Source organism: Nerophis ophidion, linkage group LG08 (genome assembly GCF_033978795.1).
Source record: "Nerophis ophidion isolate RoL-2023_Sa linkage group LG08, RoL_Noph_v1.0, whole genome shotgun sequence".
Taxonomy (NCBI): domain Eukaryota; kingdom Metazoa; phylum Chordata; class Actinopteri; order Syngnathiformes; family Syngnathidae; genus Nerophis; species Nerophis ophidion.
The window spans coordinates 16,946,047-16,973,328 of record NC_084618.1 but is presented as its reverse complement, the minus strand read 5'-3'; the positions used below and the strand labels follow the sequence as shown (position 1 = coordinate 16,973,328).

General features: G+C 37.4%; 2 protein-coding genes across 2 annotated transcripts in view; one reads left to right on the top strand and one right to left on the bottom strand.

Annotated features, from left to right (window-relative positions):
- jmy (junction mediating and regulatory protein, p53 cofactor) overlaps positions 1-27,282 on the top strand; it is an 82,486-nt gene that overhangs the window by 50,351 nt on the left and 4,853 nt on the right. The window contains exons 3-9 of the mRNA XM_061907876.1: positions 8,286-8,436; positions 8,494-8,663; positions 19,711-19,876; positions 19,938-20,128; positions 20,192-20,266; positions 20,335-20,427; positions 24,102-24,549. Of these exons, the coding sequence (XP_061763860.1) occupies positions 8,286-8,436; positions 8,494-8,663; positions 19,711-19,876; positions 19,938-20,128; positions 20,192-20,266; positions 20,335-20,427; positions 24,102-24,549 (1,294 nt within the window). The remainder of the gene's footprint in view (positions 1-8,285; positions 8,437-8,493; positions 8,664-19,710; positions 19,877-19,937; positions 20,129-20,191; positions 20,267-20,334; positions 20,428-24,101; positions 24,550-27,282) is intronic.
- The window catches only part of LOC133557426 (homer protein homolog 1-like), a 57,881-nt gene continuing 36,412 nt past the window's right edge, over positions 5,814-27,282 (bottom strand). The window contains exons 10-11 of the transcript XR_009807766.1: positions 8,189-8,630; positions 5,814-6,250 (exon numbers count right to left, since the gene is read on the bottom strand). The gene's annotated coding sequence lies outside the window, so the exon portion shown is untranslated. The remainder of the gene's footprint in view (positions 6,251-8,188; positions 8,631-27,282) is intronic.

Sequence of the window (27,282 nt, the reverse complement as noted above, 5' to 3'; positions counted from 1 at the left end):
TGTGTACTGTACTGTACTCTGTAGTGTAGTGTACTGTAGTGTAGTGTGCTTGTAGTATAGTGTAGTGTGTAGTGTAGTGTACTTGTACTGTACTGTAGTGTACTGTACTGTGCTGTACTATACTGTAGTGTACTGTATTGTAGTGTGTAGTGTACTTTACTGTAGTGTGTAGTGTACTGTACTGTACCGTAGTGTGTACTGTACTGTACTCTGTAGTGTAGTATAGTGTAGTGTACTGTAGTGTAGTGTAGTATAGTGTAGTGTACTTGTACTGTAGTGTAGTGTAGTGTACTGTAGTGTAGTGTACTTGTACTGTAGTGTAGTATAGTGTAGTGTACTGTAGTGTAGTGTGTAGTGTAGTGTACTGTAGTGTAGTATAGTGTAGTGTAGTGTGCTTGTAGTGTAGTACAGTGTAGTGTACTATAGTGTAGTGTAGTGTATTGTAGTGTGCTTGTAGTGTAGTGTACTATACTGTAGTGTTTAGTGTACTGTAGTGCAGTGTAGTGTAGTGTGGAATGTAGCGTGTAGTGTAGTGTAGTGTACTGTACTGTAGTGTAGTGTTTAGTGTAGTGTAGTGTGGAATGTAGCGTGTAGTGTAGTGTACTGTAGTGTAGTGTAGTGTACTTGTACTGTAGTGTAGTGTTTAGTGTACTGTAGTGCAGTGTAGTGTGGAATGTAGCGTGTAGTGTAATGTAGTGTAGTGTAGTGTACTTGTACTGTAGTGTAGTGTTTAGTGTACTGTAGTGCAGTGTAGTGTAGTGTGGAATGTAGCGTGTAGTGTAGTGTAATGTAGTGTAGTGTAGTGTAGTGTGTAATGTAGTGTAGTGCGTGCACATGTTTGTGTTGTGTGAAGACTTAAAGCTCCCACTTTTCATGTGCCAACTCTACATCTGCTTTACATCGGGTCATGTGACCACACAGGAAGTGGACATTTTGTTCCTTCAACTTGGGAGGGGGGTTGGGGGAGGGGGAGGGGGTGCATAAGTCTGGCCAGGACTCCACGTGGCGCCCACTTTTAACTTGGGGGGGGGGGGGGGGGGGTGGGGTGGGGGGGGGGGTGCATATGTCTGACCAGGACTCCACTTTTATTTTCTCTCCCCTTTTAACTCTTCACTGGCCGACTTTGCACCAACTTTGACTTTCATCATTTGACCTTCAAGCACTACACTCGGGGCCCTGGGCCACATCTGGCCCTGGAAATAATATCCATCAATAAAATACTGGAACTTTTCCACCTGAATGTAGTCTTTCTCTCTGTTTTGGGAGAAAAAAAATTAATATTTACAAAATGATGTTAACTTAAATATTGTTTAATTAGGCAAAAATATATTATCAAAACCAGTTTTTAAAAAAGAAATAATAATAATTTCCCAGGAAGTTATCCCTCAAAGTGTGCAATGTCAAAGTAGAAATGGATTTCATGGTCAAATTGTGAAAAATACTGTAATTTTTACAGTATTTTTCTTAAAAATGAAAAAAAAAAGCTACTTTTTTTTTTTACTGTAATAAACTGTGGTGAAGTTTTGGTATTTACAGTAAAACACCCAAAAATATACTCTTGTTGATTTACGGTTAAAAAAAAAACAACTAAAAAAACCTGGTAGCTCAGGTGCCAACATTTTTTTGTAATATTTTATTTATAGTAAAATAAGACAAATGTAAATTTTACAGTACAGCTCTGGCAACTGAGCTGCCCTTTTTTGCCATAAAATCAGCAGTATTGTTTTTCCTTTTACAGTAATTTACACTACATTTTGAGGGGAAATTATAGCAATTAACCATATTTTTTGAACATTTTCATTTAAAAAAATCTACAACTAAAATGCATATAAAAACAGTACTTTTTACTGTAATAAACTGTCATACATTTACAGAAATACACCAAAAAATCTCCACTTATTGATTTACGGAAAAGAAAAAATGGCGGCTTAGGTGCTAAAAATTTGTTGTAAAATTGCATTTTTTTTTATTTACAGTAAAAAAAACAAATGTAAAATTTGCAGTAAAATTCTGGCAACTGAGCTGCCTTTTTTTAACCATAAAAAGAGCAGTAGTGTTTTCCCATTTACAGTAATAGACACTACATTTTGAGGTAAAATTATTGCAATTTACCATATTTTTTTAACATTTTCATTTAAAAAATTCTACAACTAAAATGCATATAAAACAGTACTTTTTTACTTTAATAAACTGTAGTGCATTTACAGTAATACACCCAAAAAATTCCACTTGTTGATTTATGGTTTAAAAAAAAAATGGCAGAAAAATTGCAGTTTTTTTATTTACAGTAAAACAAAAAAAAGGAAATTTTACAGCACAATTCTGGCAACTGAGCTGCCTTTTTAAAACATAAAAACAGCAGTAGTGTTTTTACATTTACAGTAATATACACTACATTTTGAAATGAAATTATTGCAACTTATATATTTTTTGAACATTTTCATTAAAAAAAACTACAACTAAAATGCATACAAAAACATTACTTTTTTACTGTGATAAACTGTAGTGAATTTACAGTAATACATCGAAAAATCGACACATGTTGAATGAATTACGGTAAAAAAAAACAACAACTTGCAGCTCAGGTTCCGAAATTTTACTGTAAAATTGCAGTAATTTTTATTTACAGTAAAAAAAACATATGTAAAATTTGCAGTAAAATTCTGGCTACTGAGCTGCCTTTTTTTTTTTCACCATAAAAAGAGCAGTACTGTTTTTCCATTTACAGTAATATACACTACATTTTGAGGTGAAATTATTGCAACTTACTATATATTTTTGAACATCTTCGTTTAAAAAAATCTACAACTAAAATGCATGTAAAAACAGTACTTTTTTTTACTGTAATAAACTGTGATGCATTTACAGTAATACACTGAAAAATATACACTTGTTGATTTACGGTAAAAAAAAAATGGCAGCTGAGGTGCTAATTTTTTTAGTAAAATTGCTGTTTTTTTTTAATTTACAGTAAAAAAATAAAAATGTAAATTTTACAGTACAATTCTGGCACCTGAGCTGCCTTTGTTTCCCCATAAAAAGCAGTATTTTTTCCCATTTACAGTAATATACACTACATTTTGATGTGAAATTATTGCAATATACTGTATTTTTTTTTTAATTTCATAAGAAAATTTACAACTAAAATGCATATAAAAACAGTACTTTTTTACTGTAATAAACTGTAGTGCATTTACAGTAATACACCCAAAAATATCCACTATTCTTGATTTATGGTTTAAAGTGCTAAAAAATGTTGTAAATTTGCATTTTTTTTATTTACAGTAAAAAAAAAAAAAATTAAATTTTACAGGTACCTTTTTTTTTAACCATAAAAACAGCAGAACTGTTTTTCCATTTACAGTAATATACACTACATTTTGAAGTGGAATTATTGCAATTTACCATACATTTTTGAACATTTTCGTTTAAAAAAATCTACTAAAATGCATAGAAAAACAGTACTTTTTTTTAACTGTAATAAACTGTCATGCAATTTTTGCATTTACAGTAATACACCCAAAAATATACACTTGTTGATTTACAGTAAAAAAAACAACTGGCAGCTCGTGCTAAAATTGCAGGGTTTTTTTATTTTACAGTTTGAAAAAAAAGTACATTTTACAGTAAAATTTTGGCAATATTTTTTTTAACCATAAAAAGAGCAGTTGTGTTTTTCCATTTACAGTAATATACACTACATTTTGATGTGAAATTATTGCAATATACTGTATTTTTTTAACAATTTCATAAAAAAATGCATACAAAAACAGTAGTTTTTTACTGTAATAAACTGTAGTGCATTTACAGTAATACACCCAAAAATCTCCTCTATTCTTGATTTATGGTTTAAAAAAAACTGGCAGGTCAGGTGCTAAAATTTTTTGTAAATTTGCATTTTTTTCATTTACAGTAAAAAAAACTAATGTAAATTTTACAGTAAAATTCTGGCAACTGAGCTGCCTTTTTTTAACCATAAAAACAGCAGTATGTTTTTCCATTTACAGTAATATACAGTACATTTTGAAGTGGAATTATTGCAACTTTGAACATTTTTGAACATTTTCGTTTAAAAAAATCTACTAAAATGCATAGAAAAACAGTACTTTTTTTTAACTGTAATAAATTGTCATGCAATTTTAGCATTTACAGTAATACACCCAAAAATATACACTTGTTGATTTACAGTAAAAAAAAAAAAAAACTGGCAGCTCGTGCTAAAATTACAGGGGTTTTTTAAATTTACAGTTTGAAAAAAAAAGGACATTTGACAGTAAAATTTTGGCAATATATATTTTTTTAACCATAAAAAGAGCAGTAGTGTTTTTCCATTTACAGTAATATATACTACATTTTGAGGTTAAGTTATTGCAACTTATATATATTTTTTTACATTTTAAGTCAAAAAAATCTACTAACAAAGTGCATTAAAAAAATGGTGTAAAGATAGTATTCACTGTTAGAAGCGGCCCTTTGGGGGCCAAACATAACTGCCATGTGGCCCTCAGTCATAATCACTGGTGTATTACTGTAAATGCCAAAGTGACACCACAGTTTATTACAGTAAAAAAAGTGAAAAAAAAAAAAAAAAGTGCAGTTTTTGTCATTTAGAGCAGTGGTCCCCAACCTTTTTGTAGCTGCTTGAAAATTGGTTCCACAGACTGTTTTTTTTGTTTTGTTTTTGTTTATTTATTATCTCTGCAGACTGTATTGATATATATTGATATATAATGTATATTTTGTGTTTTTTATGTTGATTTAATAATTTCTAAAAAGTAAAAAAAAAAAATTTATTTCTTGGGACCACAGATTTAGAGAAAAATGCTGTAAAAATCACAGTAAATTTCACAATTTGACCACCAAATCTATTGTTACTTTTTTTACATTGCACAATTTGATGCATAACTTGCTTTGAAATACATTTTATTAGCATTTATTTCTATTTCAAAAAAATGAATTCATAATACATTTTTGCATAATTAGACAATATTTAAGTGAACATCATTTGTGATTACACAGAGAACATTTTTTTTATTCTCCCCAAATAGAAAGAAAGAATACATTTAGTAAGAACATTTCATTTATTATTAATTCCAGGGCCAAAAAATGGCACCTGTGGACTGCTAGAACCAGACCAGGGATCCTTGCCTTTTTTCCACAAGGAGAGAGATCGAGGCTTGGCCAAAATGTTCATAAAATTGCGGAGTGTATTAATTTTCCTGAGGAAACTCTCCTGAAAGAATCAATAAAATACTATCTATCTATCTATCTATCTATCTATATATCTATCTATTTATCTATCTCAGGGGAGTCAAACTCAAATACAGAGTGGGCCAACATTTAAAACTGAACAAAGCCGTGGGCCAAGGTTGAACAACTGAACCTTTTAACAAGTTTTGCATTGAATATTGAACAAGCAAGGCTTATATAACTTTATAGTGACATGCAAAATAGAGTTTCAAATAAACATAATAATAAAAAAATATCAATGGCATATCAAATTATATATTGTAGCGTCCCAGAAGTGTTAGTGCTGCAAGGGGTTCTGAGTATTTGTTCAGTTCTGTCTATGTCTCTGCTTTAATGTCTTTAATGTCCTTGGTCTTCTTTGATGTTTGATGTTTCCCTCTTACACACATGTAAGAGGGATGTGTACTATGGCTATGAGTTGTTGTTGTTTTTTTTCCTTGGCCTCAGTCTGGACCCCTCTCCAGGGCCCAGGCTTTGACCTATTTTTTTATTTTAATCTTATTTTTTTCTCCCATTCCCCCCCACTTGTTTACCTGTATCCCACCATTTTTGTAAGAATAGAATAGAATAGAATAGAGTTTTATTGTCATTATTGCAATGAACAGGTTCAAAGAACAACGAAATTGGAGCAGCTCCTCCTAAGGTGCATATACAATATGGTAGTATAAATTAAAAAAATAAATAAATAAATAAATAAATAAAAAATAAATAAAAAATAAAAAAAGATAGAGATGACAGATGTATCTATGTATACATACATAAAACATTATTTCACATTGTAGTCCAAAAAAATAGAAAAACATTTAAACATTACACATGAGGACATGATGGACATATGGACACTCAGTGCCTGTTTAGTGCTACTATGGCTCTTGGGTAAAAGCTATTTTTTAGTCTATCGGTGCTCGCTTTTAGCACCCTGTAGCGTCTGCCTGAGGGTAGCAGTTCCAGGTGGCTGTGCCCGGGGTGGAATGGGTCTTTCAGGATGCTCTGTGCTTTCCTGAGACATATTAAAAAAATGGTGTAAAGATAGTATTCACTGTTAGAAGCGGCCCTTTGGGGGCCAAACATAACTGCCATGTGGCCCTCAGTCATAATCACTGGTGTATTACTATTTTCCTGAAGGAATAAATAAAGTACTATCTAATCTAATCTAATGCCGTGTTACGGTGCGGATGTTCTCCCGAAATGTGTTTGTCATTCTTGTTTGGTGTGGCTTCACAAGCGTGGCGCATATTTGTAACAGCGTTAAAATTGTTTATTCAGCCACCCTGAGTGTGGACCTGATCAAGCATGCCTCGCGTTAACTTATGTGTGTGTAAAATCCGCTTATATTGTGTGGCTAGGACGGCACAATGTTTGTATGTAGGAAAAGCGGACGTGATGCAAGGTTTTAGAGAAGGCTAAAGGAAGTGTTAATAGAACAATATTGTTGTCCGGGTGGAAATCGGGAGAAATTTGGGAGAATGGTTCCCCCGGGAGATTTTCAGGAGGGGCACTGAACTTCGGGAGTCTCGGGAGGGTTGGCAATAATGAGGATTAGCGGTGGTAGAGCGGCCAACTGTAATGTTTAATTTGATATTGCCTCAAGGGCCAAATGAAATTACACGGGGCCAGAGTCTGACACCCATGATCTATCGATCGATCTATCGATCTATCTATCTATCTATCTATCTATCCATCCGTCCATCCACCTGGTCAGAGGCAGAGGTGGGTAGAGTAGCCAGAAATTGTACTCAAGTAAGAGTACAGTTACTTTAGAGATGTATTACTCAAGTAAAAGTAAGGAGTAGTCACCCAAATATTGACTTGAGTAAAAGTAAAAAGTATGTTGTGAAAAAACTACTCAAGTACTGAGTAACTGATGACTAACCTGTTCCTTTAATGATGACGGCAACAAGTAATGCACAAAAACATAAAAATAGCAATGAGCTAATTCAGAGCCAGGAATATCTCTTAAGCAACTATATAATATATAGTTGCTTATATATATATATATATATATATATATATATATATATATATATATATATATATATATATATACATACATACATTTATATATACAGTATATAATTTATATATTTTTTATTTTGCTGTTTTTGTTCACATGTTAAAGGTATTTTAATGAATATACATGCATGTTTAACATATAGATTCCAATCTTTAATGAAGACAAGAATATAAGTTGGTGTATTACCTGATTCTGATGACTTGCATTGATTGGAATCAGTAGTGCTGATAACGTCCACGTTTTCAAATGGAGGAGAAAAAAAAGTCCTCCTTTCTGTCTAATACCACAAGAAAGTCGTTGGTTTTGGGCATCTTATTTGTCCAGCTTCTATATTCGTTTTTATACACTTTACAAGAAATACATTGGCGGCAAACTCCGTAGTTTGCTCGCTTGTTTGCGCTGGCTTTCGGAGACTCTTATTTTGTTAGCGCAGGAACTGTGCGATCAGTCTTTAGGCTTTTGTCGGGAAGTACGGTTGAAATAAAATGTGTCTTTTTTTCCTTTACACTTTTGATTGATTGATACTTTTATTAGTAGATTGCACAGTACAGTAAATATTCCGTACAATTGACCACTAAATGGTAACACCCCAATAAGTTTTTCAACTTGTTTAAGTCGGGTCATGTGACCGCCTGGCTCTGTTTGATTGGTCCAACGTCACCAGTGACTGCATGTGATTGGTGAAACGCGACATGCGTGGATTCTACTTTGTAGGTCTGTGACAAACCAAAACAAACATTAACAGATCGATAAAAAAAAAAAGTAGCGAGTAGCAAGCTGAATGTAGATAAATGGAGCGTTTTTTTCTCTATAAATATACTCAAGTAAAAGTATGTTGCATAAAAACTACTCTTAGAAGTACAATTTATCCCAAAAGTTACTCAAGTAGATGTAAAGGAGTAAATGTAGCGCGTTACTACCCACCTCTGCTCCGAGGGTTGACCTTTCAAGTTGGTTTGTACTGCCCTCTGCTGCGCGCTGCGGGTATTACACCTCACGACACCTGCCCTCCGCCCTCCAGATCTCGCTGGAGACGGAGCGCCTGGGCCCCCGCCGCGTGGAGGCCCTGAGGAAGGAGGACGAGGAGTGGCAGAAGAAGGCGCAGGCGGCCGTCCTCGCCATCCAGGACCTGACCGTCAAGTTCTTCGAAAGCACCAACCGGGCGCAGAAAGGTACTTTTCTGCTGAGCCTTTTCTTCGCCTTCCGCCTCTGACAGTGTGTGTGTGCAGCGTTGTGCGAGCGGATGCGCGCCGACCAGCGCAAGTTGGGCAAGTCTGCATGGGCGGCGGCGGTGGAGCGCATGGAGAGGCTGCAGTACGCCGTCTCCAAAGAGACTCTGCAGCTGATGCGGGCCAAGGAGATCTGCCTGGAACACAGGAAGCACAGCTTGAAGGAGGAGGTCAGACACACACACACACACACACACACACACTATGACGGGGGGTCGGCAACCCACGGCTTGAGCGCTCTTTAGCGCCGCCCTAGTGGCTCTTTGGAGCTTTTCAAAAATGTATGAAAAATGGAAAAAGATGAGGGGAATAAAACATTAAAAAATTATTTTTTGTTTTAATACGGTTTCTGTAGGACAGGGGTCTCAAACTCAAATACAGAGCGGGCCAAAATTTAAAACTGAACAAAGCCGCGGGCCGAAGTTGAACAAATTATCAATCAATCAATGTTTACTTATATAGCCCTCAATCACTAGTGTCTCAAAGGGCTGCACAAACCACTACGACATCCTCGGTAGGCCCACATAAGGGCAAGAAAAACTCACACCCAGTGGGACGTCGGTGACAATGATGACTATCAATCAATCAATCCATCAATCAATCAATCAATCAATGTTTATTTATATAGCCCCAAATCACAAATGTCTCAAAGGACTGCACAAATCATTACGACTACGACATCCTCGGAAGAACCCACAAAAGGGCAAGGAAAACTCACACCCAGTGGGCAGGGAGAATTCACATCCAGTGGGACGCCAGTGACAATGCTGACTATGAGAAACCTTGGAGAGGACCTCAGATGTGGGCAACCCCCCCCCCCCTCTAGGGGACCGAAAGCAATGGATGTCGAGCGGGTCTAACATGATACTGTGAAAGTTCAATCCATAGTGGCTCCAACACAGCCGCGAGAGTTCAGTTCAAGCGGATCCAAGACAGCAGCGAGAGTCCCGTCCACAGGAGACCATCTCAAGCGGAGGCGGGTCAGCAGCGTAGAGATGTCCCCAATCGATACACAGGCGAGCGGTCCATCCTGGGTCCCGACGAGCGGTCCATCATGGGTCTCGACTCTGGACAGCCAGTACTTCATCCATGGTCATCGGACCGGACCCCCTCCACAAGGGAGGGGGGGACATAGGAGAAAGAAAAGAAGCGGCAGATCAACTGGTCTAAAAAGGAGGTCTATTTAAAGGCTAGAGTATACAGATGAGTTTTAAGGTGAGACTTAAATGCTTCTACTGAGGTGGCATCTCGAACTGTTACCGGGAGGGCATTCCAGAGTACTGGAGCCCGAACGGAAAACGCTCTATAGCTCGCAGACTTTTTTTGGGCTCTATTAATCACTAATAAGCCGGAGTCTTTTGAACGCAGATTTCTTGCCGGGACATATGGTACAATACAATCGGCAAGATAGGCTGGAGCTAGACCGTGTAGTATTTATAAATATTATAAACTTATCACTTTCCTCGGGCACTGTTCCCGTTGCATTCAAAAAAGCGGTTATTCATCCTCTCCTTAAAAGACCTAACCTCGATCCTGACCTCATGGTAAACTACCGACCGGTGTCTCACCTTCCCTTTATTTCGAAAATCCTCGAAAAAATTGTTGCAGAGCAGCTAAATGAGCACTTAGCGTTTAACAATCTATGTGAAACCTTTCAATCCGGTTTCAGGGCAAATCACTCGACTGAGACAGCCCTCGCAAAATTGACTAATGATCTATTGCTAACGATGGACATCTATGTTGCTGCTCCTCGATCTTAGCTCTGCTTTCGATACCGTCGATCATAATATTTTATTAGAGCGTATCAAAATACGAATTGGTATGTCAGACTCAGCCCTGTCATGGTTTAACTCTTATCTTACTGATAGGATGCAGTGCGTCTCCTATAACAGTGTGACCTCGGACTATGTTAAGGTAACGTGTGGAGTTCCCCAGGGTTCGGTCCTTGGCCCTGCACTCTTCAGCATCTACATGCTGCCGCTAGGTGACGTCATACGCAAATACGGTATTAGCTTTCACTGTTATGCTGATGACACCCAACTCTACATGCCCCTAAAGCTGACCAACACGCCGGACTGTAGTCAGTTGGAAGCGTGTCTTAATGAAATTAAACAATGGATGTCCGCTAACTTTTTGCAACTTAATGCCAAAAAAACGGAAATGCTGATTATCGGTCCTGCTAGACACCGACCTCTATTTAATAATACAACTTTAACATTTGACAACCAAATAATAAAACAAGGTGACTCTGTAAAAAATCTGGGTATTGTCTTCGACCCAACTCTCTCCTTTGAGTCACACATTAAAAGCGTTACTAAAACGGCCTTCTTTCATCTCCGTAATATCGCTAAAATTCGCTCCATTTTGTCCACTAAAGACGCCGAGATCATTATCCATGCGTTTGTTACGTCTCGTCTCGATTACTGTAACGTATTATTTTCGGGTCTCCCCATGTCTAGCATTAAAAGATTACAGTTGGTACAAAATGCGGCTGCTAGACTTTTGACAAGAACAAGAAAGTTTGATCACATTACGCCTGTACTGGCTCACCTGCACTGGCTTCCTGTGCACTTAAGATGTGACTTTAAGGTTTTACTACTTACGTATAAAATACTACACGGTCTAGCTCCAGCCTATCTTGCCGATTGTATTGTACCGTATGTCCCGGCAAGAAATCTGCGTTCAAAAGACTCCGGCTTATTAGTGATTCCTAGAGCTCAAAAAAAGTCTGCGGGCTATAGAGCGTTTTCCGTTCGGGCTCCAGTACTCTGGAATGCCCTCCCGGTAACAGTTCGAGATGCTACCTCAGTAGAAGCATTTAAGTCTCATCTTAAAACTCATCTGTATACTCTAGCCTTTAAATAGACCTCCTTTTTAGACCAGTTGATCTGCCGCTTCTTTTCTTTCTCCTATGTCCCCCCCTCCCTTGTGGAGGGGGTCCGGTCCGATGACCATGGATGAAGTACTGACTGTCCAGAGTCGAGACCCAGGATGGACCGCTCGTCGGGACTCAGGATGGACCGCTCGCCTGTATCGGTTGGGGACATCTCTACGCTGCTGATCCGCTTGAGATGGTTTCCTGTGGACGGGACTCTCACTGCTGTCTTGGAGCCACTATGGATTGAACTTTCACAGTATCATGTTAGACCCGCTCGACATCCATTGCTTTCGGTCCCCTAGAGGGGGGGGGGGGTTGCCCACATCTGAGGTCCTCTCCAAGGTTTCTCATAGTCAGCATTGTCACTGGCGTCCCACTGAATGTGAATTCTCCCTGCCCACTGGGTGTGAGTTTTCCTTGCCCTTTTGTGGGTTCTTCCGAGGATGTTGTAGTCGTAATGATTTGTGCAGTCCTTTGAGACATTTGTGATTTGGGGCTATATAAATAAACATTGATTGATTGATTGATATTTTATACGTAAGTAGTAAAACCTTAAAGTCACATCTTAAGTGCACAGGAAGCCAGTGCAGGTGAGCCAGTACAGGCGTAATGTGATCAAACTTTCTTGTTCTTGTCAAAAGTCTAGCAGCCGCATTTTGTACCAACTGTAATCTTTTAATGCTAGACTATGAGAACCTTGGAGAGGAGGAAAGCAATGGATGTCGAGCGGGTCTAACATGATACTGTGAAAATTCAATCCATAATGGATCCAACACAGTCGCGAAAGTCCAGTCCAAAGCGGAGCCAGCAGGAAACCATCCCAAGCGGAGGCGGATCAGCAGCGCAGAGATGTCCCCAGCCGATACACAGGCGAGCAGTACATGGCCACCGGATCGGACCGGACCCCCTCCACAAGGGAGAGTGGGACATAGAAGAAAAAGAAAAGAAACGGCAGATCAACTGGTCTATTTAAAGGCTAGAGTATACAAATGACTTTTAAGGTGAGACTTAAATGCTTCTACTGAGGTGGCATCTCGAACTGTTACCGGGAGGGCATTCCAGAGTACTGGAGCCCGAAATGAAAACGCTCTATAGCCCGCAGACTTTTTTTGGGCTTTGGGAATCACTAATAGGACCCAAAAAAGTTTTGCATTGAATATTGAGCAAGCGAGGCTTATATAACTTTATAGCGACATGCAAAATCCAGTTTCAAATGAAAAATAATATATATTCTTTTTTATCTTGTTTGCGCAGAGGTGTACTTATCACAGTTTTGCAGGCAATTGATGTTATTGAAATATTTTTTCTGTTACAGACTAAAAAAACAATGTTTAATGAGTTATTTGTTGCGATTTTTTTCTTGTTTTATGTTAATAAGGACACGATGTTATGCAGAGGTGTACTTATTACAATTTCGTAGACAAATGACTGGATTTATAGTAAATATAGTAAATATGAGGTAGCGACTTGTCCAGGGTGTACCCCGCCTTCCGCCCGGTTGTAGCTGAGATAGGCGTCAGCGCCCCCCCGCGACCCCAAAAGGGAATAAGCGGTAGAAAATGGATGGATGGATGGATGGGAAAGTTGCCATTTTATTCCGATCCAGTAACAGACCGGAAGGGGCAAGGGTTGTTTGCGGTAAAATTTCAAATTAAGGGTCTTTATTATTAATAAAAAAATATATATATACAATTTTTTTGGGGGTGTTAATATTAAAGAAAGAGGGCACAGTTGACTATTGTTGTCAAACTATTAAATATATTTGGCTAATAAAGCGTATTCCGGTGTTCCTAATAAAGTGGCCGGAAGTTTACTTATCACAATTTTGTATTTTGTTTTTAAATAGTTTTCTGTTACAGACTAAAAAACAATGTTTAATGAGTTAATTATTGCGATTAAAAAATATCAATGGCGTATCAAATAAAATAAAAACACACATTTAATGCCTTTTTTCGGCGGCGGGTTTGAGTTGCTGGTAGCGGGGGTGTATATTGTAGCGTCCCGAAAGAGTTTGTGATGCAAGGGGTTCTGGGTATTTGTGTTTATGTTGTGTTACGGTGCGGATGTTTTCCCGAAATGTGTTTGTCATTCTTGTTTGCTGTGGGTTCAGTGTGGCGCATATTTGTTACAGTGTTAACCTTGTTTATACGGCCACCCTCAGTGTGACCTGTATGGCTGTTGACCAAGTATGCCTTGCATACACTTGTGTGTGTGTGTGTGTGTGTATGAGCCGCATATATTGTGTGAGTGGGTCGGCACGCTGTTTTTAGGGAAGAAAAGCGGACGTGGCGACATGTAGAGAACGCCAAAAGCAGTGCTTTTACGGCCCGTCCCCAATATTATTGTCCGGGTGGAAATCGGGAGGACAATAATTCTGCACATTCTGAAAAAAATGGCAAAATTAATAGTATTGCAAAAATTCAAAGAAACATTTGAAAAAAAAGTGGAATGAGGTCAAATTTAATGAGAAAAAGTGGAAATGTTGACACAAAGTTGCCATGCAGGCAGTTTTTTTGTTTCCTTTTGTCTTTATTAAAAAAAAAATCTATGTTATAATGAATTATGACTTAAAAATCTGTGTTGGCCCTGCGATGAGGTGGCGACTTGTCCAGGGTGTACGCTAAGATAGGCGCGAATAAGCAGTATAAAATGGATGGATTTAAAAATGATCACTTGAAAATGTTATATGTGGAAACAAATATTGCATATGTTGTGTGTTTGTCATATAAAAACATCAAAGTTTTGACAAAAGAGCATAAAAGAAAGAAAATAGTTCAAACTTAAAATCGACAGATTTATCAGAAGTTGATCTTGAAATTTAAGTGTTAAAAGTTTTAAAAAAAAAACGAATAAAAATGCATCACTTTATGAGTGGGGAACTTTCGGATCTTAAATATATTTAGTAGGATTTTATTTAACTTTTCACTGTGATTACTCAAATATATGAAATTAAAATCAATGGTGTTCTGTATTATTGATCTTTGAGGGCTTTCATTGCTAAATAAAGGAACTCTCCAGAAGGAATCAATAAAGTACTATCTATTTATCTAAATACTGCATATTTCAGTTTTACTATAAAAAACAAAGTTGTCGTTGACAGAAAAGGCATAAAACCTTATTTGTTTTACTTTATATCAACCTCAAGTTGATATAAAGATTTACTGTAAGCATGAAATAAAACCTAATAATTTGACTTATTTTTAACATGTTAGTGACTGAGAGCCTCTCTGCTCCCCAGGAGTCTTCAGGATTAAAAAACAATATTTTGGACGCCCCTGCTGTAGGAGGACAAACATGACAAAAACCTCTCTGATTGTTCTAAAGCAGTGGTCCCCAACCACCGGGCCGCAGAAGAATTTTTTTTTTTTTATTTAAAAAAAAAAAAAATTCAAAATTATTTTTTTTTAATTAAATCAACATAAAACACACAAGATACACTTACAATTAATGCACCAACCACAAAAAGTCCCTTTTTCAAGACAAAGAAAAAAAAAAAAGAACACCCCCCCTTACCTTTTATTTACCTTCTTTGACTCTTTTTGACTTTGTTTTAATCCCTTTCACCTTCTATATTCCTTATTTTGACCTTCTATTTAACTGTTTTACAATCGATATACCTTCTATTTCACTTCTTTTACCTTTTATTTACCTTCGCTTACCTTGTTTGACCGTCTTTTACTTTTTTTTTTCCTTTTACCTTCTAAATTCTTTATATTACATTTATGTTGACCTTCTATTTAACTGTTTTACAATTGATATACCTTCTATTTCACTTTTAACTTTTATTCACCTTCTCTTACCTTTTATTCATCATCTTTTACCTTCTATTGACCTTTTTTTACTTTGTTATATTTGATTTTACCTTCTATATCCTTTATTTTACATTATATTTACCTTCTATTTCACTTCTTTTACATTTTATTTACCTTCTTTGACTGTCTTTTACTTTGTTTTATTTCCCTTTACCTTCTAAATTCCTTCTTTTACCTCATATTTCACTTCTTTTACCTTTTATTTACCTTCTATTGACCGTGTTTTACTTGGTTTTATTTTCTTTTACTTTCTAAATTTCTTCTTTTACATTATATGTACCTTCTTTACCTCATATTTCACTTATTTTACCTTCTATTTAACTTTTTTTTACAATTATAGACCTTATTTCACTTCTTTTACCTTTTATTTACCTTCTATTTAACATCCTTTGTTTTCTCTTAAACTTTTCTTTTACCTTGTTTCACCTTGCATATTCCTCAATTACCTTTTAACTTGTTTTACCTTTTATCTACTTTCCAATGACCTTTTAGCTTTTATTCACCTTCTATTTAACTTTTTTACAATTTATATACCTTCTATTTCACTTGTTTTACCTTTTATTTACCTTTGCTTACCCTGTTTGATCGTTTTTTACTTTGTTTTTATTTCCTTTTACCTTCTAAATTCCTTATTTTACATCATATTTACCTTCTCTTACCTTCTATTTCACTTTTTACCTTCTATTGACCTTTTTTGACCGTCTTTTACTTTATTTTCTTTTAACTTCTAAATTCCCTATTTTACATTATATTTACCTCCTATTACACTTTTTTACCTTATATTGACCTTTTTTGACAGTCTTTTACTTTGTTTTATTTCCTTTTACCTTCTAAATTACTTATTTTACATATTTACCTTCTTTTACCTCATATTTCACTTCTTTTACCTTTCATTTACCTTCAATTTAACTTTTTTCACAATTGACAGACCTTTTATTTCACTTCTTTTACCTTTTATTTACCTTCTCTTATTTTCTATATAACATCTTTTATCTTCTATTGAACTTCTTTTACCTTTTTTCACCTTGCATATTCCTCATTTACCTTTTAACTTGTTTTACCTTTTATTTACCTTCTATTTAACTTTTTTACAATCGATATACCTTCTATTTCACTTGTTTTACCTTTTATTTACCTTTGCTTACCCTGTTTGACCGTTTTTTACTTTGTTTTATTTCCTTTTACCTTCTAAATTCCTTATTTTACATCATTTTTACCTTCTTTTACCTTCTATTTCACTTTTTACCTTCTATTGACCGTCTTTTACTTTATTTTCTTTTAACTTCTAAATTCCCTATTTTACATTATATTTACGTCCTATTTCACTTTTTTACCTTATATTGACCTTTTTTGACAGTCTTTTACTTTGTTTTATTTCCTTTTACCTTCTAAATTACTTATTTTACAGATTTACCTTCTTTTACCTCATATTTCACTTGTTTTACCTTTTATTTACCTTCAATTTAACTTTTTTCACAATTGATATACCTTTTATTTCACTTCTTTTACCTTTTATTTACCTTCTCTTATTTTCTATTTAACATCTTTTATCTTCTATTGAACTTCTTTTACCTTTTTTCACCTTGCATATTCCTCATTTACCTTTTAACTTGTTTTACCTTTTATTTACTTTCCAATGACCTTTTACCTTTTTTAACCAATATTTTACTTTTTTACCTTTTAATTACCTTTTCCTTTATATTTACCCTCTTAACCTTTAATTTACTCTCAATTCACCCTTGACCTGTTGCTCTCTTTTACCTTTTATTCCATTTCTTTTACCTTCTTTTCTGCGGTCCTGATGTGATCACTTTTATTAATCATGCTCAAACAACTCAGAATTTAAACCAAAGCTTTTTTTCTCATCAAATTAATCAATTTCATAGATTGGTAATAGTTAACAAATAACGCCTTTGTGAAAAACTACATCAGGAGGTTGCCTACAGCCACAGCTGTTAATGACATGGTTGTTGAACAACCTCACTACTTATTTCTGTTTGTAGACAACACAGGCGGCTCACTGACTAGAGCTGTAACTACAAACATTCATGGTACTTGAGGTGACAGTCGGCCGGCTCACTGACTAGAGGTGTAACTAAGAGCATTTATGGTACTTGAGTTGACAGTTGGCTCACTGACTAGAGGCGTAACTAAGAGCATTTATAGTACTTGAGCTCACGGTCAGCTGGCTCACTGACTAGAGGTGTAACTACAAACATTATTATTACTTAAGTTGACAGTCAGTCAGCTCACTGACTAGAGGTGTAACTAAGAGCATTTATGGTACTTGAGTAGATAGTCGGCTCACTGACTAGAGGCGTAACTAAGAGCATTTATAGTACTTGAGCTCACAGTCGGCTGGCTCACTGACTAGAGGTGTAACTACAAACAATGTTACTTAAGTTGACAGTCGGCTCACTGACTAGAGGTGTAACTAAGAGCATTTATGGTACTTGAGTTGATAGTTGGCTCACTGACTAGAGGCGTAACTAAGAGCATTTATAGTACTTGAGCTCACAGTCAGTCGGCTCACTGACTAGAGGCGTAACTAAGAGCATTTATGGTACTTGAGCTGACAGTCAGTCGGCTCATTGACTAGAGGTGTAACTACAAACATTAATGTTACTTAAGTTGACAGTCAGTCGGCTCACTGACTAGAGGTGTAACTAAGAGCATTTATGGTACTTGAGTTTATATCCGGCTCACTGACTAGAGGCGTAACTAAGAGCATTTATAGTACTTGAGCTAACAGCCAGTCAGCTCACTGACTAGAGGTGTAACTAAGAGCATTTATGGTTCTTGAGCTGACAGCCAGTTGGCTCACTGACTAGAGGCGTAACTAAGAGCATTTATGGTACTTGAGCTGACAGTCGACCGGCTCACTGACTAGATGCATAACTAAGAGCATTTATGGTACTTGAGCTGACAGTCAGTCGGCTCACTGACTAGAGGTGTAACTAAGAGCATTTATGGTTCTTGAGCTGACAGCCAGTTGGCTCACCGACTAGAGGCGTAACTAAGAGCATTTATAGTACTTGAGCTTACAGTCGGCTGGCTCACTGACTAGAGGCGTAACTAAGAGCATTTATGGTACTTGAGTTGACAGTTGGCTCACTGACTAGAGGTGTAACTAAAAGCATTTATTGTACTTGAGTTGACAGTTGGCTCACTGACTAGAGGTGTAACTAAGAGCATTTATGGTACTTGAGTTGACAGTCAGTCGGCTCACTGACTAGAGGCGTAACTAAGAGCATTTATAATACTTGAGCTTACAGTTAGCTGGCTCACTGACTAGAGGTGTAACTAAGAGCATTTATGGTACTTGAGTTGACAGTTGGCTCACTGACTAGAGGCGTAACTAAGAGCGTTTATGGTACTTGAGTTGACAGTTGGCTCACTGACTAGAGGCGTAACTAAGAGCATTTATAGTACTTGAGCTTACAGTCGGCTGGCTCACTGACTAGAGGTGTAACTAAGAGCATTTATTGTACTTGAGTCGACAGTTGGCTCACTGACTAGAGGCGTAACTAAGAGCATTTATGGTACTTGAGTTGACAGTTGGCTCACTGACTAGAGGTGTAACTATGAGCATTTATGGTACTTGAGCTGACAGTCGGTCGGCTTACTGACTAGAGGCGTAACTAAGAGCATTTATGGTACAGCTCACTGACTAGAGGCATAACTAAGAGCATTTATGGTAATTGAGTTGACAGTTGGCTCACTGACTAGAGGCGTAACTAAGAGCATTTATGGTACTTGAGTTGACAGTTGGCTCACTGACTAGAGGCGTAACTAAGAGCATTTATGGTACTTGAGCTGACAGTCAGTCAGCTCACTGACTAGAGGTGTAACTAAGAGCATTTATGGTACTTGAGTTGACAGTTGGCTCACTGACTAGAGGCGTAACTAAGAGCATTTATGGTACTTGAGCTGACAGTCAGTCGGCTCACTGACTAGAGGCGTAACTAAGAGCATTTATGGTACAGCTCACTGATTAGAGGCGTAACTAAGAGCATTTATGGTACAGCTCACTGACTAGAGGCGTAACTAAGAGCATTTATGGTACTTGAGCTGACAGTCAGTCGGCTCACTGACTAGAGGTGTAACTAAGAGCATTTATGGTACTTGAGTTGACAGTTGGCTCACTGACTAGAGGCGTAACTAAGAGCATTTATGGTACTTGAGCTGACAGTCAGTCGGCTCACTGACTAGAGGCGTAACTAAGAGCATTTATGGTACAGCTCACTGACTAGAGGCGTAACTAAGAGCATTTATGGTTCTTGAGCTGACAGTCAGTCGGCTCACTGACTAGAGGTGTAACTAAGAGCATTTATGGTACTTGAGTTGACAGTTGGCTCACTGACTAGAGGCGTAACTAAGAGCATTTATGGTACTTGAGCTGACAGTCAGTCGGCTCACTGACTAGAGGCGTAACTAAGAGCATTTATGGTACAGCTCACTGACTAGAGGCGTAACTAAGAGCATTTATGGTACTTGAGCTGACAGTCGACCGGCTCCGCTTTGCAGATGCGGAACCTGCAGGGCGGCGAGGACGCCATGCTGCACCTGGACCAGCTGGAGGCGCTGTACTACCAGCTCCAGCTGCAGCTGTACCAGATCCAGGCCGAGGTCCTGCGCTGCGAGGAGCTGCTGATCACGGCGCAGCTGCAGAGTCTGCGCAGACAAATCACAGGTGCAGTCGCACACTTTGCCCACCAGAGGGCGGTCCCGGTCATTGTTGTGGTCCCCCTCAGAGAGACAGGACGAGGTGGTCTACTACGACGCGTTCGAGAGCCCCGACGCCATGAAGGGGGACAAGGACCCCGCCACCCCGCCGGCCTCGCTGAGAGACGAAGACCTGGGCGTCCTGCAGCAGAGGACTCGGCAGCTGGAGGCCCGCAGAGGACGCATCACCGCCAAGAAAGTCTACCTCAAAAACAAGAAGGTGAGGACAGCAGACCTCAGACTCGCTAGACACGAGCTAAAAGAGACTTTGGTCTTCCAACAGGACATTTGTGTCTCCAATCACAAGCAGAAGGTTCTAGAACGTCAGGGAGTTCTGGGGGACAACACGTCTCTGCAGGTTTGACGGGACCGACTTTAAGCTCCTTTGGGACAGCTGGCATCGAACTAAATGTCTTTCCTGGAAAGGTTGAGGAGACGGAGGAGGACGAAGACGAGCAGAACGCACGAGTCAGTCAGGAGAGACAAAGAACTCTGGACAGACTTCGCAGCCTCAATCAGGTAGAGACCAGAAACTGACTTCATGGTTTATTGTCAGAGTCAACTTAAACCTTTTCTCTTCTTGAGGCTTCAACGTTTTCTGTCCAATGAATCCACGTGTCCTTGTCTCCTTTGTCCCCTAAAATCCATCGTATCAAAGAAGGCGTCCACTGAACTCCTTCGTCTTTGCGTTCATAGAACTCTTCAATGAGCCTTTGCATCGGTGTCCACCCAGTTCTTAAGATCCTGTCCTGCCTGTCTGTGTCAAAGGTTATCTTATGTCCAAGTCATGAGTCACTGGCCCTGAAACCATTGAACAGGTCCTTGCATCTGTGTCAACCCAGTCTTTGGTTCCTGTCTGTGTCAAAGGTTACCTTATGTCCAAGTCATGAGTCACTGGCCCTGAAACCATTGAACAGGTCCTTGCATCTGTGTCAACCCAGTCTTTGGTTCCTGTCTGTGTCAAAGGTTGCCTTATGTCCAAGTCATGAGTCACTGGCCCTGAAACCATTGAACAGGTCCTTGCATCTGTGTCAACCCAGTCTTTGGGTTCCTGTCTGTGTCAAAGGTTATCTTATGTCCAAGTCATGAGTCACTGTCCCTGAGACCATTGAACAGGTCCTTGCATCTGTGTCAACCCAGTCTTTGGGTTCCTGTCTGTGTCAAAGGTTACCTTATGTCCAAGTCATGAGTCACTGTCCCTGAAACCATTGAACAGGTCCTTGCATCTGTGTCTTGACCAAGTGTTTGCTGTCCACCAAATACTCGTAGTCTTACTATGTCCCCTACACCCTCAAGTTTTGTATCTTTGTTGACCCAATCCTTGTCTGAAGTCCTTTAGTCAGCAGCCGAAAACCAATCAAGTCTTGTGTCCCTGTTTCTTTATCCACCAAAACCTTGTCCTTACATGTGTCAGGGGAACCAAACCCTTGAGTCCTTGCGTCTGTATCTTGACCAAATACTCATGATCTTACTTATCCACTAAACCCTCAAATTTTACATCCTTGTTGACCCAATCCTTGGCCTAAGTTCTTTTGTCACCAGCTGAAAACCAATCAAGTCTTGTGTTCCGTTGTATTTGTCCACCAAAACCTGGTCCTCTTCAGGGCAACCAAATCCTTGGGTCCTTGCATCTGTGTCTTGACCAAGTGTCTGCTGTCCACCAAATACTCGTAGTCTTACTATGTCCCCTACACCTTCAAATTTGCATCTTTGTTGACCCAATCCTTGTCTGAAGTCCTTTAGTCAGCAGCCGAAAACCAATCAAGTCTTGTGTCCCTGTTTCTCTATCCGCCAAAACCTTGTCCTTACATGTGTCAAGGGAACCAAACCCTTGAGTCCTTGCGTCTGCGTCTTGACCAAATACTCATGGTCTTACTATATCCACTAAACCCTCAAATTTTACATCCTTGTTGACCCAATCCTTGGCCTAAGTTCTTTTGTCACCAGCTGAAAACCAATCAAGTCTTGTGTTCCGTTGTATTTGTCCACCAAAACCTAGTCCTCTTCAAGGCAACCAAATCCTTGGGTCCTTGCATCTGTGTCTTGACCAAGTGTCTGCTATCCACCAAATACTCGTAGTCTTACTATGTCCCCTACACCCTCAAGTTTTGCATCTTTGTTGACCCAATCCTTGTCTGAAGTCCTTTAGTCAGCAGCCGAAAACCAATCAAGTCTTGTGTCCCTGTTTCTCTATCCGCCAAAACCTTGTCCTTACATGTGTCAAGAGAACCAAACCCTTGAGTCCTTGCGTCTGTGTCTTGACCAAATACTCATGGTCTTACTATGTCCACTAAACCCTCAAATTTTGCATCCTTGTTGATCCAATCCTTGGCCTAAGTCCTTTTGTCACCAGCTGAAAACCAATCAAGTCTTGTGTTCCTTTGTATTTGTCCACCAAAGCTGGTAATTTTCAGGGCAACCAAACCCTTGGGTCCTTGCATCTGTGTCTTGACCAAGTGTTGTGTGTCTACCAAATACTCATGGTCTTACTATGTCCACTAAATCCTCAAGTTTTTCATCCTAGCTGACGCAATCCTTGTCCAAAATCCTTTTGTCAGCAGCCGAAAACCAATCAAGTTTTGTGTCCCTGCCTTTCTATCCACCAAAACCTTGTCCTTACATGTGTCAAAGGAACCAAACCCTTGAGTCCTTGTCTGTGTCTTGACCAAATACTCATGGTCTTACTATGTCCACTAAACCCTCAAATTTTGCATCCTTGTTGACCCAATCCTTGGCCTAAGTCCTTTTGTCACCAGCTGAAAACCAATCAAGTCTTGTGTTCCTTTGTATTTGTCCACCAAAACCTGGTCCTCTTCAGGGCAACCAAACCCTTGGGTCCTTGCGTCTGTGTCTTGACCAAGTGTCGTGTGTCTACCAAATACTCATGATCTTACTATGTCCACTAAATCCTCAAGTCTTGTGTCCCTGTGTCTCTATCCATCAAAACCTTGTCCTTATATGTGTCAAAGGAACCAAATCCTTGAGTCCTTGTGTCTGTATCTTGACCAAATACTCATGGTCTTACGATGTCCCCTAGCTGACCCAATCCTTGTCCTAAGTCCTTTTTTTAGCAGCTGAAAACAAATCAAGACTTGTGGCCATTTGTCTTTGTCCATCAAAACCTGGTCTTTTTCAGGGGAACCAAACCCTTGAGTTCTTGCATTTGTGTCTCGACTCAGTGTCGTGTGTCCACCAGATACTCGTAGTCTTACTATGTCCCCTACAACCTCAAGTTTTGCATATTTGTTGACCCAATCCTTGGCCTAAGTCCTTTTGTCAGCAGCTAAAAACCAATCAAGTCTTGTGTCCCTGTCTTTGTCCACCAAAACCTGGTCCTTGTCATGGGAACCAACCCCTTGGGTCCTTGCATCTGTGTTTTGACCAAATACTCATGGTCTTACTATGTCCACTAAACCCTCAAGTTTATCCTTATTGACCCAAATCTTGTCCCAAGTCCTTTTGTCGGCAGCTGAAAACCGATCCAGTCTTGTGTCCTTGTCTTTGTCCACCAAAACCTGGTCCTTGTCATGGGAACTAACCCCTTGAGTCTTTGCATCCGTGTCTTGACCAAGTGTCTTGTGTCCATCAAATACTCGTAGTCTTACTACACCCCTAAACTCTCAAGTGTCGCATCCTTGTTGGCCCAATAAGTCCTTTTTTTAGCAGCCGGAAACCAATCAAGTCTCCACCAAAACCTGGTCCTTGTCAGGGGAATCAAACCCTTGGGTCCTTGCATCTGTATATTGACCAGATACTCATGGTCTTACTATGTCCACTAAACCCTCAAGTTTATCCTTATTGACCCAAACCTTGTCCTAAGTCCTTTTGTCAGCAGCGGAAAACCAATCAAGTCTTGTGTCCCTGTGTCTTTGTCCACCAAAGCCTGGTCCTTGTCAGGGGAACCAAACCCTTGAGTCCTTGCATCTGTATCTTGACCAGATACTCATGGTCTTACTATGTCCACTAAACCCTCAAGTTTATCCTTATTGACCCAAACCTTGTCCTAAGTCCTTTTGTCAGCAGCGGAAAACCAATCAAGTCTTGTGTCCCTGTGTCTTTGTCCACCAAAGCCTGGTCCTTGTCATGGGAACCAAACCCTTGAGACCTCGCATCCTTAGGGTCTCAGAACAGTTTCCGCTAAACCGTCAAGCGTTTGTGTCCTGCGGACTGACCGTGTCTTTGTGTCCCCGCAGCGCTACCCGGGCCAGGTGAAGTCCAGCCGCCTGAGACAACTCCAGAGTCGTAGACGAGCAGGTCCGCCTCCCAGCATGCAGGCCGCCAGCGTCCAGACCGAGCGCGTCTCCGACCTGCCGGCACTCTCTGCCCCTCCTCCAGAGGACGGCTCCGACAGCGTCTCCCTGCCCGCCATGGACCTGGACCACCTGCGCTCGTCTCCTCCTTTCCTGTCCTTGCCTCCTCCTCCCCCTCCTCCTCCTCCCCCGCCGCCGCCTCCCCCCTCCTTGGAGGACCAGCGCCTGGGCGAGGGGACGGAGCCGGAGCCGGAGTCCTCGGCACCCAAGTGCGAGTCCGACTTCCTGCTGGCGCCTTTCAGTCCTCGCTTCTTCGACAGCAGCCAGCTGCTGACGGCCCGGAAGAAGCTGAGGAAGACGTCCTCCGAGGACACCGCCCGCTGGAGACGAGGTGAGCCGAGTCAAAACTCTGGTCTAAGTGTTCCTGGGAGGCGGGTCTTTTTATATCAACTTACTGCTGCAGATTGACAAAATTGCGATCAAATAAAAAAAAAAAAAAAACTCAAAATTACGTTCTAACGCACCCTGGGAAGAAAAAACAGACAAAACTGCGTGCAACTTCCGGGAGGAATGTCAGAGAGACATGAAACAAAAACCTCTAAGTAGGTCTCACTTAGACCTACATTTTAATCATTGACATCATTCAGCAAAAATCAACAGGAAGTTGGCAATTACCCCTTCAAAACCTCTATGTAGGTCTCACTTAGACCTACATTTTAATCATTGACATCCTTCAGCAAAAATCAACAGGAAGTTGGCAATTACCCCTTCAAAACAAAAGTTTTGTAAAAACCCGTCACCTTTTTTCAAACATTATGGGTGACGGAAAGAAGCACAAGTGTGACCCCAGGATGCAGGGAAGGTAGGTAACGTGAAGGTAAAGATATGTTGAATGGGTATAGGCAGGAAACACCAGCAAAAGTCGGTCCCGTCCATCGCAGATTGCAGCTTTAATTAATATTAATGTTATTATTAATATTAATGTTGTTGTTATTAATAATAAGTAAGTTAGCCATGTGTACTTCCTGTTCTATGGTCGTCGTCACATTCTCTTGCCTCTTATTACTTTCAGTTTAAAAAAATAAAATAAAAAACTTTAATTTATTCAAATTAAAATGTATATATAAATGTATGTATAATTTGTTTAAATAACAATTACTAACCTGGAACTTTTTACAAATTTTAAAAATTAATTTCAACATTATCAAAAATAAAAATGATAAAATAGAATTAAATTTTTTTTTTTTTTTAAATAGTTATATTTTAACAATTACGTTATAGTTACATGTGTACAATGTTTTTAAAAACAAAATTTTATAAGTCAAATAAAATACAATAAACCAAAATTTATATTTGAACTATAACGTTATATTCAAGTTTACATTATTTTTTAAAAACAATATTTTATAACTAAAATTAAAAAAACAAAATGTATATTTTAGCAATTTCATTACATTACGTTTAAATTTTTCTTAAAATTGTTTTTAAAAACCTTTTTAACTAAAAATAATTCAAAATGTATATTTTAACAATATAACTACATTATATTCAAGTTTACATTATTTTTTCAAAACTATTTTATAACCAAAATAAAAACAAAATGTATATGTTAACAATAACTAGATTGTATTTAAAGTGTTTTAAAAACATTTTATAACTAAAATTAAAAAAACAAAATGTATATTTTAACACTATAACTACATGATATTTAAATGTTTACTGTTTTTAAAAAAATATTTTATGACTAAAATAAAATGCAATGAACCAAGATGTATATTTTAATACAACTAATTATATTTAAATTTTTACAATATTTTATAATTAAAATAAACCAAAATGTAGATTTTAACAATATAACTACATATTTAAATGTTTACACTGTTTTAAAAATATATATTTTATAACTAAAATAAAATACAATTAACCACAAAGTATATTTTAATATAACTAATATTTAAATGTTTACATTGTTTTTAAAAACAATATTTCATAAGTTACATAATACAATTAAAACAAAAATGTATATTTTAACAATATAACTACATATTTAAATGTGTCATGTTTACAAGAAACAAAACAATATTTTATAAGTTAAATAATACAATATAACTACATGAAATTTAAATGTTTACACTACTTTTAAAAAAATATTTTATTACTAAAATAAAATAAACCAAACTGTATATTTTAACAACATAACTACATTTTGTTTAAATTGTTTTTAAAAACATTTTATAACTTAAAATAATTCAAGATGTATATTTTAACAATATAACTACATTATAATTACAATTTAAAAACAATTTTATAACTAAAATAAAATACAATAAACCAAAATGTATATTTGAATATAACTACATTATATTTAAATGTTTACATTGTTGTTTTTTTTAAAACTGTTTTATAAGTTAATAAAATAAAAACAAAAATTTATATTTTAACAATATAACTACATTATATTTAAGTTTTCATTGTTTTTAAAAACAGTATTTTATAACTAAAATAAAATTTAATATATATTTTTAACAATATAACTACATAATATTTAAAAGTGTACATTGTTTTTATAAACAATATTTTATAACTAAAATAAAATACAATAAACCAAAATGTATATGTTAATATAATTATATTTAAATGTTTACATTGTTTTTCAAAACAATATTTCATAAGTTAAATACAATAAAAACAAAAATTTATATTTTAACAATATAACTACATGATATTTAAATGTCATGTTTACAAGAAACAAAACCATATCTTATAAGTTAAATAAGCCAATATAACTAAATGATATTTAAATGTTTACACTACTTCTAAAAAAATATTTTATTATTAAAATAAAATAAACCAAAATGTATATTTTAACAACATAACTACATTATGTTTAAATCGTTTTTAAAAACATTTTATAACTAACAATAATTTAAAAAATATATTTTAACAATATAACTACATTATAATCAAAATTCAAAAACAATATTTTATAACTAAAATAAAATACAATAAACCAAAATGTATATTTGAATATAATTACATTATATTTAAATGTTTACTTTGTTGTTGTTTTTTTTAAACTATGTTTTATAAGTTAATACAATAAAAACTAAAATTTATATTTTAC